Below are 16,605 nucleotides of genomic sequence, written 5' to 3'. Positions count from 1 at the left end.
GAGATCATAACCTGAGCTGAAGGCAGACATTTAACCAACTGAGCCACCTGGGTACACTAGTGAAAACAAATATTTAAAACTATGATGAAACCTATGTCAAACTACTGATCTTCAATCCAGCCAGAAAATGCATTACTCAAAACCACTTACCTTGAGAAAATTCTTGACTCGCTCAGGATCATAGCAGTTGCTTTCTCTGCAGATTCTTTCTACTTCTTTGATTTGCCCAGTCTTGCAAGCTGCCTGAATATACTTAAAGTGCACATCTGGGTCCTGACTAAAGTTAACAATGGATCCCAGAAAATAAAAGAGACCTTAAAGAGACAAATAACTGAAATTAAGCATAGATGTACCTCTGAGAATGACAGAACTGAAAAATACTTAAGCAATTAAAGAAACATCATGTCAATTATACCTCAATTTAAAAATAACTTTTACTGTATAGCCCCAAGTAAAAACTGGTTGCTCAAAAAGCTCAATAAGAATACTAATTAATCTAGTAATCAGTTCAATAAATGAACATTCACTTAAATCCCTACAGAACAGACAATTCTAAGTTTTCTAATAGCTGAGAAGTAGTTAGGAGGCAGCTACCTAATACCAAAGCTAATCATACCATGTTCCACAGGAGAAATTTTAAATGAAATCATACCAGTTTCGTATGAGAAATTTTGAAAGAAGTCCTTTAGAGCAGGTTTTTCCTATATTCAGTTAATAGGAAAAATACAAAAGTGGTTTGAAAAGAATTTAATGCAGTGCTGTCCAACAGAACTTTCTGTGATAAAAATGTTCTATAAATGCACTGTCCAATATGGTAGGCACCAACCATACACAGCTATTAAGTACTTGAAATGCGACTGCTGTGACTGAAGAACTAAAATTTTAATTGTAGTGCTCGCTTCGGCAGCACATATACTAAAATTTTAATTGTATTCAATTTTAATTACTTCAAATTTATATAGCTACATGTCACTAGTGGCTACTGTACTTGAATGAATAAATTTAGTGTATAGTATACAGAAACTGAGAAATTAAGTAAAGTAGTAGAAATCTTATTCTTTCTGTCTAGAGCAACAGGACAAATAGAAGGAAAAAAAGATGACTGGGGCCCAGAAGCTTAGCTAATAAACCTAAGCGTCATCCAATAGGGATTACACTGCTACTCAGTATAGCAGTGATTCTCACATGGGGTACTTTTCTTCCCAGGAGACAGACATTTGGCAATGTCTGGGGAGACTTTTGGTGATCACAGCTGTTTTAGCTGCTACTGGCATCTAGAAGTAGAAGCCAGGGATGCCACTAAATATCCTGCATGCATATGACAACTCACCCCCAAAACAAATTATCCAGCCCAAATTATCTATGGTGCAAAACAAAACAAAACAAAACAAAACAAAACAAACAAGACTCCCCAAATTATCTTAGTGTAAAGGTTGAGAAAACCCAGTATATAATGATAAGTCACAAAATGTCCCTGGCTAGAAACATTTGCCATTTTAAGAGTCAGACAACAGAAGTGTGAAATCTTATTATACCTGACCATTAATATTTTCATTTTATACAATTACGACAAAGCTACTATTTAGGTTTATGTCTTAAAATTCTGTCTTTAATTAATCTATAATACATCCAAGCTGACAGTCTCATTCGCTGCACATCTCTAGAATCCAACATAAAAGGGCTGACATTTAATAAATAAAACTCAAATTGTCCCATAAAATTTTGCTTGTAGAAAGACAGAATTTCCAATAGTATAATATCATAATAATACCCCTCTTGGCTCTCTTAATTAAAAACAACTTAGAAACTCTTAATTACCTTCAAAACTCTTGAAAGATTCAAAAAGTTCAATCAGAGATTGAGTTGACAGTTGCTCATGATATTTCGAAGCCACCTGAACACAAATCTGCAGATTTTGACGAATATTGGCAGACAGCATGGCCCTGAGGCATTCTAGGGAGTCTTCCACTGATAAGGACCCAAAGTAATTCACTAACCACTACAGGACAAAATAAACAGGTAAACAAATACATAAATGAAATAATATTGAACTTAATGTTCGATATTATGAACATAACTTGACTTAACGAACTTAACTTCAGTACTACAACCACATTTTCTATATACCAATCAATCATATAGCCATCTGTTAGATAAAACGACAGTACCTCAGGGTTAAGAAGATGAGTGTGAACAACCGCACGCTTTATGTCATATAAATCAGTGAAGTGTTCTAATGCACGCTGCAGCAGACCAGCCTTTTCACACAGCTGAGCAATATGAGCCCGGTCATAATGCGTGAACATCTGATTCCCTAGAATAGCATCTGCAACCTATAAAACCACAAATAGGACAAATTTATTTTATATCCCATTTACAGCAGTAATTCTATATCCAGATTATGCACTAAGATTCAATACGCATCACAGTAGCTTCAAACAGCTTAATCTAAGAAGCTCTCAATATCTACTAACTAGAACAGTGGAAACATGCCTAAATGCAGGAAAAACGTACTTGAGGCGCATGCATAAGGTTCATCTCAAGCAACCGTGTCTGTAAAGGACCTTCAGATGGGCGGTTATTCTTCAGGGCATCAAGCAAGAATGCTGTACACTGCTGAATTAGATTGTATTCCATAAAGACATCCACAATCTAGGGGAAAAAAATTTAATGAGAACTGTTTCTTAAGATGTTTAAAACTTGCTTTATGATCCTGTTGAAAATTTGTAAATGAAATTAAATATCACTTTACATATACAAAAACTGCCAGAACGAAACCCAGGTTTAAATATAATTTGTACAATGTAACTTCATAATTTTAAGAATAAATTTTTGTCATCTAGCTATTTTTAATTCTGATTAAAAACGCTGTCAAGATACTACATATACGAGCAGAATAAAATCAATCAAAACAATAGTTCTAAAATTTTGATGAATTATTTAAAATGCACAAAATAGGAAAAGTCTCTGAGTCCCACTTCCTATATGCATCTCTTCCTTCACCCAATGGCAGAAACCAGCCTTTATTATTCCCATATATTTTTTCATATTTTTACTATATGTGCATTCTAAACAAGACGGAATTTGTTTTACATGCTTTAAAACTGTTTAAGGGTGGTATCTTCCTGTCCATTCTTCTGCTACTTGCTTTTCTGTTTTTGTTTGTTTATTTTTTAAATAAGATATTTGAGGTTTATGTTAACAGACACAGCTCTAATTTCTATTAGAAAAAGAAAGGTTAACCCATTCTTCAAAGCTGCTTAAACCCAGATCCCTCCCCCGAACTCACTTTTTAAATCAACTTCTGCAGAATACATTTTAATGCCTTTACCTGTGTGATATCAGCAAGAGGTTCTTCATCCTGAACTAACATTTGGGCAAACTGCTGTCCCTGATCTGGACTGATACGCATGACATTCCTCAGCAAGAATATCCAGTCTGGAGTATATCCAACCTAAAAATAGACATTGATTTGCAAAGTTTCTGCTGTACAGTTTCATTTCTGTTTAGCCTTCATTTGAAGGCTTTTTTCTACAACAGAATTTTACTAATATAGAACTACTGCAAGTACAAATTCAGTTTTAATTAAGTTAACATGCTCACTTTGACCTTGGTTTATATTAGGTGAATAGACCCCTTGGTGATAACATATTTGAATGGAAAACTATAAATTTTTATAACTAATTACTCATTTTCAATGAATGACCATTTCAAAGTTTGTTCTAAGAGGTTAAAGAGGCCTGTGACATCTTAAATTCTGAGAAGCCAAGCAAAATTATCTTCATTTTTAAAAAGAAATCTCTCTACCCCATGTGGGGCTCTAACTTGACCCCAAGGTTAAGAATCTCATGTCTATCAAATGAGTCAGTCAGGCACCCCAGCATGTAACTTCTAAGTTAAGTGTAATTCTCTATGTGAGAGCTAAAACAGGGTTTTTATGCTTTTTCAAGTAATTCAAAGTTTAAAGAAATTCACTATTAAATTCATTGACCATTACTGTAAGTTAATTTCTCAATGTTTTAATGAATTTATATTGAGAATCTGTTTCACTGAACTCACTTTTTTCGCATATAAAACAATCTTCTGGACTTGACCTGTTTCTGCAAAGCACTGAATGACTTTATTTGGGACATTAGCCCGCAGATACACACTAAGTGCCAATGTAGGGTCCACAGATTTCACAAGGTCACCCAGTTCTTCTGAACATTCCAGCTGTCCAAGGGAAAAAGAGACTGTTTAGTAATCCATGAGCTATTTTATAAATGAGCAGTTAATATTACTTTCACTATAAATAACTCATGACAGGCACTTACAATTGTCCTAGAATATATTATAAATATGCAAGGGTTGTGGTTAGTAAAGACTCTTCATCTTGTATTCACAGCACTGTCTCAGCAGAATTCTCCACACATTCTACTTAAGGATAAAAGGCCCACCAAGACTTCATTCATACTTATAGATATAACCAACTACTTTGTTAGGAAGAGGTACCTAAAAAGTAGAATCCTGTACTTCTATCTTTTATGAATATTCAGATCATCAGATCAACATGGCCCCAATTTTTAATGTAATGTTATCAAATAAAAATTTAATATTTAAGGAGTCAGATGAGGCTTACCCTAAGGACCCTTCTTAAAATTAAGGTATAATCTGGGGCGCCTGGATGGCTCAGTGGGTTAATCTGCTGCCTTCGGCTCAGGTCATGATCTCAGGGTCCTGGGATCGAGTCCCGCATCAGGCTCTCTGCTCAGCGGGGAGCCTGCTTCCTCCTCTCTCTCTGCCTGCCTCTCTGCCTACTTGTGATCTCTCTCTGTCAAATAAATAGATAAAATCTTTAAAAAAAAAATTAAGGTATAATCTGTATGTCTATGGGATCTAAGCTCCATTATAATTTTGACTTTTAGATCTAAGGTCGCAAAGCAGAACATACTAATTTTACAGGGACTGAGATAAAAACTTTAGAATTTTTAGGTGGTATACAAGCAAATACCCTCCTCTGTACTATTCAGACTGCATCAGTCAGCTGCCCAATCCGGAAAACAGCTTCCCTAAGAGTTTTGATTTATATACTAGAGTTGATTTTCTACTTTTAATGGTTATGTCAGAGAATAGCATTTATCACTGAGAGGTAAAAAGTTCTACTGGAGTCTATACCTCTTAACTGAACATGCTAACTAGTACAGAGCTGACCAGTATTCTTTTACCATAAATAAATCCCATACAACCATTTTCACAAAAAAGGTAATGATACCTAAAAAGCTTTCACATAGCTATATAGGTCAACTCAGTTACCTTGGCTGTTCCCATTCTCTCTTAACTTAAACAATTAGAACAGACCTCAAATACTCGCTAGTATGGCTAGTAACTATTCTTCAGCAATGACTCCTGTCCAAGCATCCCAACTCTGAAGCACTATTCTCCAGTATCCCATAAGACTGCTAGAAGCTGGGTCAAGAAACAAGGACTTAGAATTAGTAATGTAAAAATATTATCAGTAAACACTAAAACTGAAAGGTATAATTATATTAAAAGTTATTCACTACCAGAGTATTTTAAACAGTACCACCTCAGGTCCTGATATAAGACAGAGTAAATTCAATACTACCACTTTGTTGAAAAAGGTTTTTTATGGTGGACTGAAAGGAATAATGCCACCAAGCAACTTTTTAAACTTGTTAGCTGCCTTACAAATAAGCAACATTTTCCATAATGTGCTCAAGAAACACAGTGCTATTAACTGCTTTGTGTAAAAAGAAATTGCTAGGCAAATACAAAAAATACAGGGAAACCCTACAGAAAAGAAAGCTGGTTAAGAACAAATTTTAAAGAGTCAAATTTAAATAAATTTCAAGAAACTAGTTAAATATTTTTCCATGTAATTGAGAATCCCTACCACTGTTAATTAGATAGCCCTGAAGTTTTGTAACTTATCAACAATCGTTCAACATTTCATGTTTCCCTTGCACATCCAAACACTTGTTACTAGTAGCAAATACAACAATTTTGATAATACTTGGGTATTTCTAAAAGATGTATTTGTAAGGTTGAAACTACTGTGTATATCAAGTATGGGATGTGAGATAAAAGAATATATAACCTATGTCCAAAAGAGTCTTACATATGTTGACCATATGCATATATGTGTATGTATACTGAAGTAAGCATCTCATACCAAAATTTTCCAAAAGCAAAAGGATAGCAATTTACAAAAAAAAAAAAAAAAAAAGATAGCAATTTGCTTCCAGGTTAGTACTCTTAAGCACCAAGCAAGAATCCTGGATTCCATTTAAAAAACCGAACAAAGGGGCGCCTGGGTGGCTCAGTGGGTTAAAGCCTCTGCCTTCAGCTCAGGTCATAATCCCAGGGTCCTGGGATCGAGACCCGCATCAGGCTCTCTGCTCGGCAGGGAGCCTGCTCCGCAGCCCCCCCGCCCCGGTCTGCCCCTCTGCCTGCCTCTCTGCCACTTGTGATCTCTCTCTCTCTGTGTCAAATAAATAAATAAAATCTTTAAAAAAAACAAAACAAAACAAACAAAAAAACGAACAAAGATACCCTATCTCAACACGACATAAAAGTTAAATACATTTTCAAAAAGGTAGTAAGTTAATGCATCTCATACAATGTCTGTCCTTGTTCTGTTCCTATAAGTAGTAAATAATGGGCATTTTGGTGCAGCCTAGATGTTTCTAACTTGCTACCATGGTATTTAAATATGATCAAAGCAAAAGTATGTTAACATAAGTTTATGTACCTTATCTTCTTTTAACCATTTCTCCAAAAGCTGTTTCCGTCCTTGCTGAAGTACAGGTCTACACAGTTCTAAGGATTCGTACTTGTTTAGCTGACCCTGGTCCAAAAGAATTCCAAAATATTGAAGTAGAGGAGAAGTTTGACCAGGCTGGGCTGGGACACTCTGGAACCGACGGATAGTGTCTGGGGTACGAAGGATTCCCTTTAAGAAAGAGAAATGTGCAAGACTCCTTTTAAAGGTGATCCAACATTACACTAATAACTCCAAGGATCTCCTGAGTCAATCTTAAAAGCATGACCTCATCTACCAATAACAAATTTCAAATGTTCCATACACTAAATAGCAAAGATTCAGTCAGTATCTGTCACACATCTGGTTCAAGGTTGTAAAATTACTCAGAATCAGAAATATATCAATCCAATTACAATACCAATGTGTAAGAGAACAGCTTAATCGTAAAGCAGTTATGGCTGGCTGTTGTTGCAGGTTCACATTAAGTGCAAACTTTGTACTGATTGGGGTATAGAGTGTTAATTCAGTCCAACATTACAGTAAGGTGATGAGAATAAATTCAGCTACAATTTCAGACAATCTTCTTACCATAAACTAAATAGGATCTATTTAATTTTGAAGTTTAGAAATAAAAATCAGTAGCTATCACTGATGAGGGTAAACAGTGTTATAACTAATTGAACATTATTACATCTATGTAAATCATAGCTAGCTAGATCTACATAATCTGACACTGAGTTTTAAAGAGCTAACCAAGTCTAGAGGCATTGACAAGTAACTTATACTACAGGAAAATGCAACCTAAAAAGGGTTAGTTTCTCTGTGAGAGAGCTGGTTCCACTTCTAACATTATTAGAAACAGAACATATTAACATGAATCCCATCATGGCAATTTCATTTCCCTAACTATTTACCTTTGGTGCATTGGCAGCTACCTTTGCTGCCTCTGAGTAATTTCCCTGGGCAAAAAGAGCATTAAATTTCCGGGCAAAGAGTTCTTCAGCACCAGCTAAGTTGTTACGTACAGCCATTCTCAGAGCCAAATCAGGATTTTGTAGGACATTGGTGATATAAGGAATTATGTTTTCTTCTTCCACACATACTGACAGAACCTGCAATTTAAAGATTGATGAATAGCTGCAATGTAGTCATTTGGATATCAATGATACAAAATTTGTTTAGAGCTGTTTACTACTGAGTCATAAAAGATAATGAAATTGTGACAACTGCATTCTTGTTGCCATAAATAAATTTTAAAAAACTGAAGGGCACCTGGGTGGCTCAGTCAGTTAAGAGTCTCAATCTTGATTTCCCGCTCAGGTCATCATCTCAAGGTAATGAGATAGAGCCCCGTGTTGGACTCCATGCTGAAGTGTGTAACCTGCTTTGAGAGTCTCTCTCTCTCCTCCTCAGCCCCTTCCCCCTGCTTATGCACATGCATGCATACATGCACCCTCTCTCAAAACAAAAAAACACCCCTGGGGATAAAAATATATTATATGTTTATAAAAAATAAAAAATTAAAAAAAAAAAAAACCACCGCCCAGGAGAAAGAAGACTAAGGGTTGGTAATCCATTTGGGGATTCTTAAAACATGGCCATATTTATAATATAAATACAATATTTATAATATAAATAACCACCTATTTTATACTATCTTCACACTGTCTGAACTAATTGCTTTGCAATCATCCATTCATTCGTAACATGGTTAATGTCAAAATTTAGGCCCCATTCAGTTGAGCTCCAAAAGGCAGCTCTCTATGTGGTTTATCGATTCTTGGGAGAGAGTCTGGACAATCTATAGGATTATGAAAAAGCTCTGCAATCTCAATGAAATCTAGGGCTCATCTGGAAGAAGCTTAAGGTATATTCCTTTTAACTCTAGGATTTTTTTTTTTAACAAGGATTTTCAGTAATTTTAATTCCATTTACACTCCTAGAGACCAGATTATATACTCAATGAGGGGAGGGAATCACTGAATCTTCAAGCACCTAATATACTGCAACACATGCAGTAGATGCTTTATAAATGTAGCATCAGTAAAGAGCACTTGGAGAATAGTTACTTACCCTTAATTCTCCTTAAAAAGAAAAAAAAAAAATCACTGTCACAGAATCCTGCCCTACTTGCCTAAATTCTAAATTACTCTCAACTGACATGAGAAAGGGAGCCTTCACTTCACTACTTACATATCCATTCCTCTCCCCTATACCAGATCTGGTTATACACCTCAGCTTACAAACATATTATCCCAACAAGCACTTCTCATACTGGAATTTCTCATCTGTTTCTCAGTCACTACGCCACATAAGGACAGGCACTTACCTTTCCTTAGTTGTATTATTAGCACCAGACTGTTTTGCCTGAAATAAACGCTTGATATTTGTTAAGTAAATGAAAATGGGAAATTTCTGTGCCAGTACTAACAAGAATCAAAACACAATCTGAGAATTCAATAATCAAAAGAGACAGGTAACAGTGTACCCTGTCTGTTCTATTTTTCCTTTTGAGAAAAATGAATAAATTTTAACTTCCAAATGCTTTCACTTCTACAGGTCAGAGGGACCCCTCCCCAGCTCCAGGACTTCGGCTATCCTCTATCTGCCTCATGTCATTCTACTACAAATTAAGACATTAAAGGAAGGAGTAATTACTTGTTCTTTATAGTCATTTGCATTCCAGACCCTCACCCTTAATTTAATGCTTAGCTCCCAGGAAAAATAAGGAAGATGAACAAATCCAGTTCCAGTTACAGTCTGAAGCTTCCTAATAATTGCTATGCCTTCGTCTTTCCCAAACACCAAATCCACAGATTCATCTTTATCCTATTTTACTGTTCTAGCAGATTTCTAGCAACCAGTACTCAATATCTACAGGGGACAGAGAAGGTTCCTCTACCTCTAAAGTCAAGTTCAGAATTTAAGCTACATACTGGCAAAAATGTCACAAGAACACTTGTGACAGTTTTTGTTTTTTTTTTAAGCTTTTGATTTTTAAACCAATAGAAACCACAAACTTATTCCTTTAGGGCATATGCCCAGCAGCAACTGACTTTGACCAAAGACCAGAGGAAATGACTTAAGGCCTAAGGTCCCTATAAACACCCATCTCCCTACTCAAAGGAACTGGCCCAGAAAATTTGTTGGGAAGGAGAATCATCAGTAAGTTCTCAGAATCAGAGTTACAAATGGCAAATATATATGGTGAAATTTTCCCAGATACTTTATTACCTTAAAAATATCAGCATGGTAACAGAAATAAGGAGGTCTTTAGTTTAACAACTTCATAATTAAATTATCACTAACCTAGTTCACCAAAAGGCCAACTCATTCCTGATTTTTCTAAGAGAGACCCATTCAACTGAATACATGAAAGCTACTGGATTTTTAAAGTTGTTTAGTGCCAAGACATTGACTGGTATAGAAATACAATTTTTTTAAAAAGCCCCTTTCTAACGAAGAGTAGTGACTGAAGCAGTTAAACAAGCAATTGTAATTCATTGTGATAGATGTAGAAGAGGAGAACTACCTAAATTCTGGCAGTATAAAGCCTAAGCACCTAATCAGGTGTGGAGATCAGACAGGGAATGGACAGACAGGGAAAGACTCCCTTTCTCTACAGGATCTGCTTCTTTACATACATACCACTTTCCAGAAATTAACAGAACAAAGGTGGAGGGGAACCTATCTGCTTCCTTTGCTTACTATCTGGGAAAACTACTAATTTGAAAAGCAAGAAAAAGGCAAGACCAGTAATAGTACTGCTTGAAATTTTAAACCATTTTTTAGAAAATAAGATACCTCCTGGTGGAATATTTTTGATCACGCTAAAATATTAAGAAAACAGAAAATGAATTGCTTCTGACAATTTCAGAATAAGTAATACTTCCCCTATCTAATTGGATAAGTTTCCAGGTACCCCGCAATAGCTATTGTAACACAGCACTTTCCAACATTAAATATTTAATAACAGGAAAAGAGATGTAGAAAGAATTCTTTCCCCAGGAGTTGATTAACTGACTTAGCAATCACAAAACGAAAAAACCTATTAAAAAAAAGCAAAACCACCTACCAAATGTGACCCTAATAGTTTTGCATGGAGAGTCATTTTTTTTTTTTTAATGACTTATTTATTTGATTGCAGGAGGGTCAGAGGAAAAGACTCTTCAAGCAGAATCCCTGCTGAGTACAGAGCCCTACTTGATCCCCAGATCACGCAATCCATGATATGGACCTGAGCTGAAATCATGAGCCGAACAACTAAAAGACTAAGGCCACCCAGGCACCCAAGAAATATTTCTTTTGATAATAAAGACAGATAAACACAATCCTAAGTGGCTATGTGTCAAATAGTTTCTCTTTGAATCAGGACCAAAGGGAGACTTTTTACCATGTGCTTCTGTATTTTTATGTGTATATTATTTCTGACATCCAAACCATTTGCTTTTTGGGAAGAAAAAGCAAAGTTCATGGTAGTTTTATTTCACTGCTTAATTTGTTTCAAGATTTCCTTACTTGTCCCTTTCTGTTGACTCCAATTATTCCAGCTGTAGCTTCATGCGGTGCAGTAACAAAGATTGTTTCTCCACTGATTCTATTCATGTAGATACAGGTACCAGTCTCAAGATCATAGAGGTGGATATAACCATACTTAGTAATCAAGAATACTACATCATGCTTTTCACTAATCTGTACAAAGAAAATCAACAATTCAGTAAAATCATGAATTTACAGAGAAAAATTAATTCATTTCCATTTTAGAGACGCTAAATTCTAGAACTTTGACAAGAGGCTTATATGAGAAATATATATAGTTTCCTCATTTCTACTGCCATTTACTACCCCAAGTTCTTACAATTAACAAAGAGTATAAGTAAAATGTATAAAAGAGAAACATAATTTTGAACTTAGGAAACCCAGTTTATTCATTACATGAAAATTAAGAACACTTCTTTACAAAGGAGCACTAATAAACTTTACTACTGAATAAAGGGTATTTTTCTAAGCACTACTAAATTACACTGACTGTGAGTAGCAGTTTGGGGATTAATTTTGTTTGGGTATTAATTTGGAGGAGAGATTTTAAAAGTCCATTTGTTTTGCTTAAAATACCTGCATTGCAACAGGAAAGTCATTTTGTGCTTCTGGAGGGAAGAAAACATCCACTGCCTTCTTTGGAAAGGGCTGGTTTCCTGTAGGTGGTGTGCCAACTTCAATGATATGTAACTGTTTAAAAGAAAATAAAATTGATACAGATCTCTCATTCAGTAGTTGATCATCACAGCAACTTTATTTGTAGCCCCACACTGAAAACAACCAAAATGTTCTAAAATAGGTGAATATTAAACTATGGTACAATTACACTATGGAATACTCCTTAGTAACAATAATGTTAAAAATTCTTGTGGACATTACGCCAGGTGAAAAAAAAAATGCCAATCTCAAAGTGGCACATGTTATACAGTTCTACTCATGGAGCATTCTTGAAGTGATAGTATTACACAAATGGAGAGTAAATTAGTAGGCAGGAGTTTGAGACACTGGGGAAGCAGAGGAATCCGTGGTGATAGAACAGTATATATCACGAATCTACTCCTGTTAAATGACATAGAATGATACAATTGTACCAATGTCAATTTCTGGTTTTTCAAATGTACTGTAGCTATGCAAGATGTAACCAAAAACTAGGTAAAAAACAGAGGGCTCTCTCTGTACTGCCTTTGTGGCCTCCTATGTATTCTTTTAAGATAAAAACTTTTAAAAAGCTAACTGAATAGCTAGAGGGAATCACACCTCAATCTACCATAAATTAAGGGCACAGAATGGTAATATATGACCCAGGAAGGTACTTTCTCATCGTTTCCAATTATAATTTACTCTTTCCAAATAGAATTCTAACTTAAGTTGTTAAATTTTTCTCTACCTATACATCTCTCTAACACAGATGGAAAGTATATACCTAAGTTGGTTCTCTAATCACATATACCTCATGGATGAGAACATTTTGGTTCAAAATATCTGATGCTGCATATCAGCCAGGCAAGAAAAGTTAAAAAAAAAAAAAAAAAACACCTCAATAAAAGAGCATTATATATTTAGCGTAGTCATGTCAGGAACAGACTCAAATAAAAAACAGTACAGTTTTCAAGATACATACCATACGAAAATTGTAGGGTCTCATCCTTCATTAGATTAAGTATCCATACTGAAAAGAATGGTTTTCTTTCAAAAGCTATGGCAAACTATAGCAGAAAACACAGCTATCTTCCAAAAGCCATGGTAGAATACAAAAGATAAAGCATTCAAGAACCTATACAGGTTCTTCCCTATGACCCTGCAATTGCACTACTGGTATTTACCCCAAAGATACAGATATAGTGAAAAGAAGGGCCATCTCTACCCCAATGTTTATAGTAGCAATGGCCACGGTCGCCAAACTGTGGAAAGAACCAAGATGCCCTTCAACAGACGAATGGATAAGGAAGATGTGGTCCATATACCCTATGGAGTACTATGCCTCCATCAGAAAGGATGAATACCCAACTTTTGTAGCAACGTGGACAGAACTGGAGGAGATTATGCTGAGTGAAATAAGTCAAGCAGAGAGAGTCAATTATCATATGGTTTCACTTATTTGTGAAGCATAACAAATAGCATGGAGGACAAGGTGAGTTAGAGAGGAGAAGGGAGTTGAGGAAAATTGGAAGGGGAAGTGAACCATGAAAGACTATGGACTCTGAAAAACAATCTGAGGGTTTTGAAGGGGCGGGGGTGGAAGGCTGGGGGAACCAGGTGGTGGGTATTGGAGAGGGCACCAATTGCATGGAGCACTGGGTGTGGTGCAAAAACAATGAATACTGTTACGCTGAAAATAAATTTTAAAAATTAAAAAAAAATTTTTTTAAAGACTAAAAATAAAATAAAATAATAAAAATAAAGTAGTGCTTAAAAAAAAAAAAAAAAAGAACCTATACAGATTTTCAGATACTAGAAAAATGACATTGAAGTTTTTTCCCAGTAGGACTTTTCAAAATATATCTCAGCTTTATGTCTTAAGGATAATATCTGACTTCTAAAACTTAGTGTCTCTTCGTGAAATTCAATCAATTTAGACCAAAATACCAATGTTTTCTCCCATCCCAGTACTAACCAGGCCCAATCTTGCTTAGCTTCCAAGATCAGAGGAAAATGAGCGTGTTCAGGGTGGTATGGCTATCTTCACCATATTAAGAGGCTGACTGGATCATTCCTCAGTTCAGGGATTCTTATTCTGAAATTCTATGCAGAATTTTAACTTCCCATGCATCCATTCCCTCACTGCTAAGAAGATATGGATTTCAAGCCACCTTTATCTTAATTTTTTTAACTACTTACGGAAGACTTAAGAGATTCTACTCTGGCAGTTACAACGACAGCTAAACTGAGTTGCCAGGGCCAGGAGTACCAACTGCGGCATCCAAGTGCAGGCACTGTAGCAGGTGAATCCTCAGACTTCTGTGTCAGGGCTTTTGGCTAGGAACATGGCTACTGCCCATTCTCTCTTATTCCTCCTCATTTTTTCCCAAAGCCTGGTCCTTAACCTTCCTAGCAAATTATAAACTATCTGTTCTGTTATCTTTTCACTAAACTTTTTATAATCTAGTCAACCAGGCTTTGTTTGTATTATAACTAAGAACCTCAAGATATAAAGTACTTCAATTTGTCCAGGTGATTCCAATGTATAGCCAGGGTTGAGAAGCTGACTTAAGATATTACTCAAATTGTGGTCCAAATCTATCTAGTTACCTAGGGCATTCAAAATATAGATGATGGGCTCCACTTACTAAGTCACACTCTCTAGAAATAAGGCAAACAAACGTACATTGTAGCAACCTTAATTCTTATACACAGTATTGAGAAACATCAAACTAAGGCTTTGGTAAAGATAAGCAAAATAAAGTGTCACTATAAACAGCTGATATAAAAAAGTTGCTAAAGAACATTATTCATTTTAGACAACTATCACAAGAAAACATTATTTAGATAAGTATTACTAGAAGCAGAATTTAAAGTCGCCACAAATCTTTATATTAATAACAAATTAACAATGGAAAGAGAAGACTTTTGAAATTAGAGGACTAATTAAATTAGTAGAAAGACAAAGATAAGTTCTCCCTAAATAATAATTTGCGAAGCCAAAACTCACCTTCCCTCCAGCTTGACCCCGTACTGCAAAACAAAATAACGTAGATTCTTCTGCATTTCCTTCCATTTTAAACTGCGCAAAGCTAGCCGCATGTCCTTCAATGGGCTGAGACACTTTCCTATCTACAGAATACAGCTGCATAGCTCCCACCACACGATTTTGCTACAAAGGATCAAAAAGAACAAAATTTGGGGACCCAGTGAATCTATAACTCTCAGATTCATCAGCCAGTAAAATAATTAAAATGCTTTATATCACTTTTGGCAGGATTTATAATTCTTTATAAATTTAGTCTCTCCATGTAGATTTGACACCTCTTAATTTAAAATTTGGTTCCAACATTTTCTTAATAAAGCTTAACATGAATATTTAAAATGTGCCTCAGAAACAAGCATCTCTTTACACTATCTTGAAAAAAAAAATCACTTGGTAAGAGTATTCTGAAAACCTACATCAGTCTAGAGTCATTAAGCTAGCAACCTTTATTTCTTAAAAAAGAAAAAAATATGCTTTCAAAATAAGTCTGATTCACCAGGACTAAACATAGAAGACATAATTTTAAAATAAACTTCAGCCTGCTCATATTAATTTTCTTTACCTTTTATTAAACATCTAGAAAAACGTTACCTGTGCAGATATGCCAGTCAGAAGTAACCACTTTTGCTTTGCATCTGTACGATAATTGATAATCTGACACCCTGCAAGGCTAGAATGGCGATCAAACATTTTCACTGGCTGAGACTCTCCTTCCATACTCCAATGATAAACTGCATTATCCGTAACAAGAGCAACCGTATTCAAAGAGATCCATTTCCAAAAGGTGACATCATCAGTCATGGTATGGGCCTTCATTTTACTTTTCATTTCAATGTTAAATATCTGAAGAGTTTTCCCAGCTAAAAACAAAATTATGAATTATGAGTTATTAGGTAAGCAAACTTCAGGATAAATTATTATCTAGCTAGACTATCTCTAACAAGCTGTAACTTCAAAACAAAATGGTTCTATCAGGAGACTAGTAACTACAGAAGTCACACTGATAGAGCAGCAACCTTTGAAGAGATAGCAGAGACTAAGCCAACAATCTATATCCATAGCTGAAGCAAAAACTACATTACCTCTACTAAGGACATTTTAAATAAATAGTATGACTTCTACGGAATTCTAAACCCCAAATGAAAATGAGTCTGAAGACTTAACAGTGATGGAAAACAAGGCTGTAGCCTTCATGCTAATAATTAAGAATGTTTATGCATAAACTAAGTTAGTTGTAGGTACACAGAACAAAGCAAATCTGATACAAACACAGGGGGAAATGTCTACTTTTTAAAAGGCAATCATCCCCATCCAACCAGGTCCAGTGGAAACTGCCTATTTGGAGAAGGATCTACAACTCTGCCTTGTATTAAGCACATAAGAGAAGTACATGCTACATCTCATCAGGGAAAGGTAGAGGTGCAGGAAAAAAAAGGAGACAAAGGACAGTTTCAGATGCTGTTAATATGCTGGAAATACAAACAAAGTTCAAGCTTCATCCAATTAAGACAGCAAACAGTAAAAGAAGGATGAAATTTGCCTTGAGTGTTAAGAGTTCACGGAGTTAGATGCAAAGGCTTGTACTTATAATTTGAAATCCATCAGAATGAAAAGTGAT

The 16,605-nt window shown here is 35.5% G+C and overlaps 1 protein-coding gene across 2 annotated transcripts in view; it reads right to left on the bottom strand.

Annotated features, from left to right (window-relative positions):
* CLTC (clathrin heavy chain) overlaps window positions 1-16,605 on the bottom strand; it is a 64,908-nt gene that overhangs the window by 25,541 nt on the left and 22,762 nt on the right. For both annotated transcript variants that reach the window (XM_059380554.1, XM_059380555.1), the window contains exons 3-14: window positions 15,579-15,847; window positions 14,952-15,113; window positions 11,879-11,992; window positions 11,282-11,455; window positions 7,678-7,875; window positions 6,752-6,952; window positions 4,060-4,212; window positions 3,332-3,454; window positions 2,515-2,652; window positions 2,169-2,333; window positions 1,819-1,999; window positions 151-314 (exon numbers count right to left, since the gene is read on the bottom strand). In XM_059380554.1, the coding sequence (XP_059236537.1) occupies window positions 151-314; window positions 1,819-1,999; window positions 2,169-2,333; window positions 2,515-2,652; window positions 3,332-3,454; window positions 4,060-4,212; window positions 6,752-6,952; window positions 7,678-7,875; window positions 11,282-11,455; window positions 11,879-11,992; window positions 14,952-15,113; window positions 15,579-15,847 (2,042 nt within the window). The remainder of the gene's footprint in view (window positions 1-150; window positions 315-1,818; window positions 2,000-2,168; window positions 2,334-2,514; window positions 2,653-3,331; window positions 3,455-4,059; window positions 4,213-6,751; window positions 6,953-7,677; window positions 7,876-11,281; window positions 11,456-11,878; window positions 11,993-14,951; window positions 15,114-15,578; window positions 15,848-16,605) is intronic.

This window comes from Mustela nigripes, chromosome 16 (assembly GCF_022355385.1).
Source record: "Mustela nigripes isolate SB6536 chromosome 16, MUSNIG.SB6536, whole genome shotgun sequence".
Classification (NCBI taxonomy): Eukaryota; Metazoa; Chordata; class Mammalia; order Carnivora; family Mustelidae; genus Mustela; species Mustela nigripes.
Note: the sequence above shows the minus strand (reverse complement) of the source record. Positions and strands in the feature narration are given on the sequence as shown.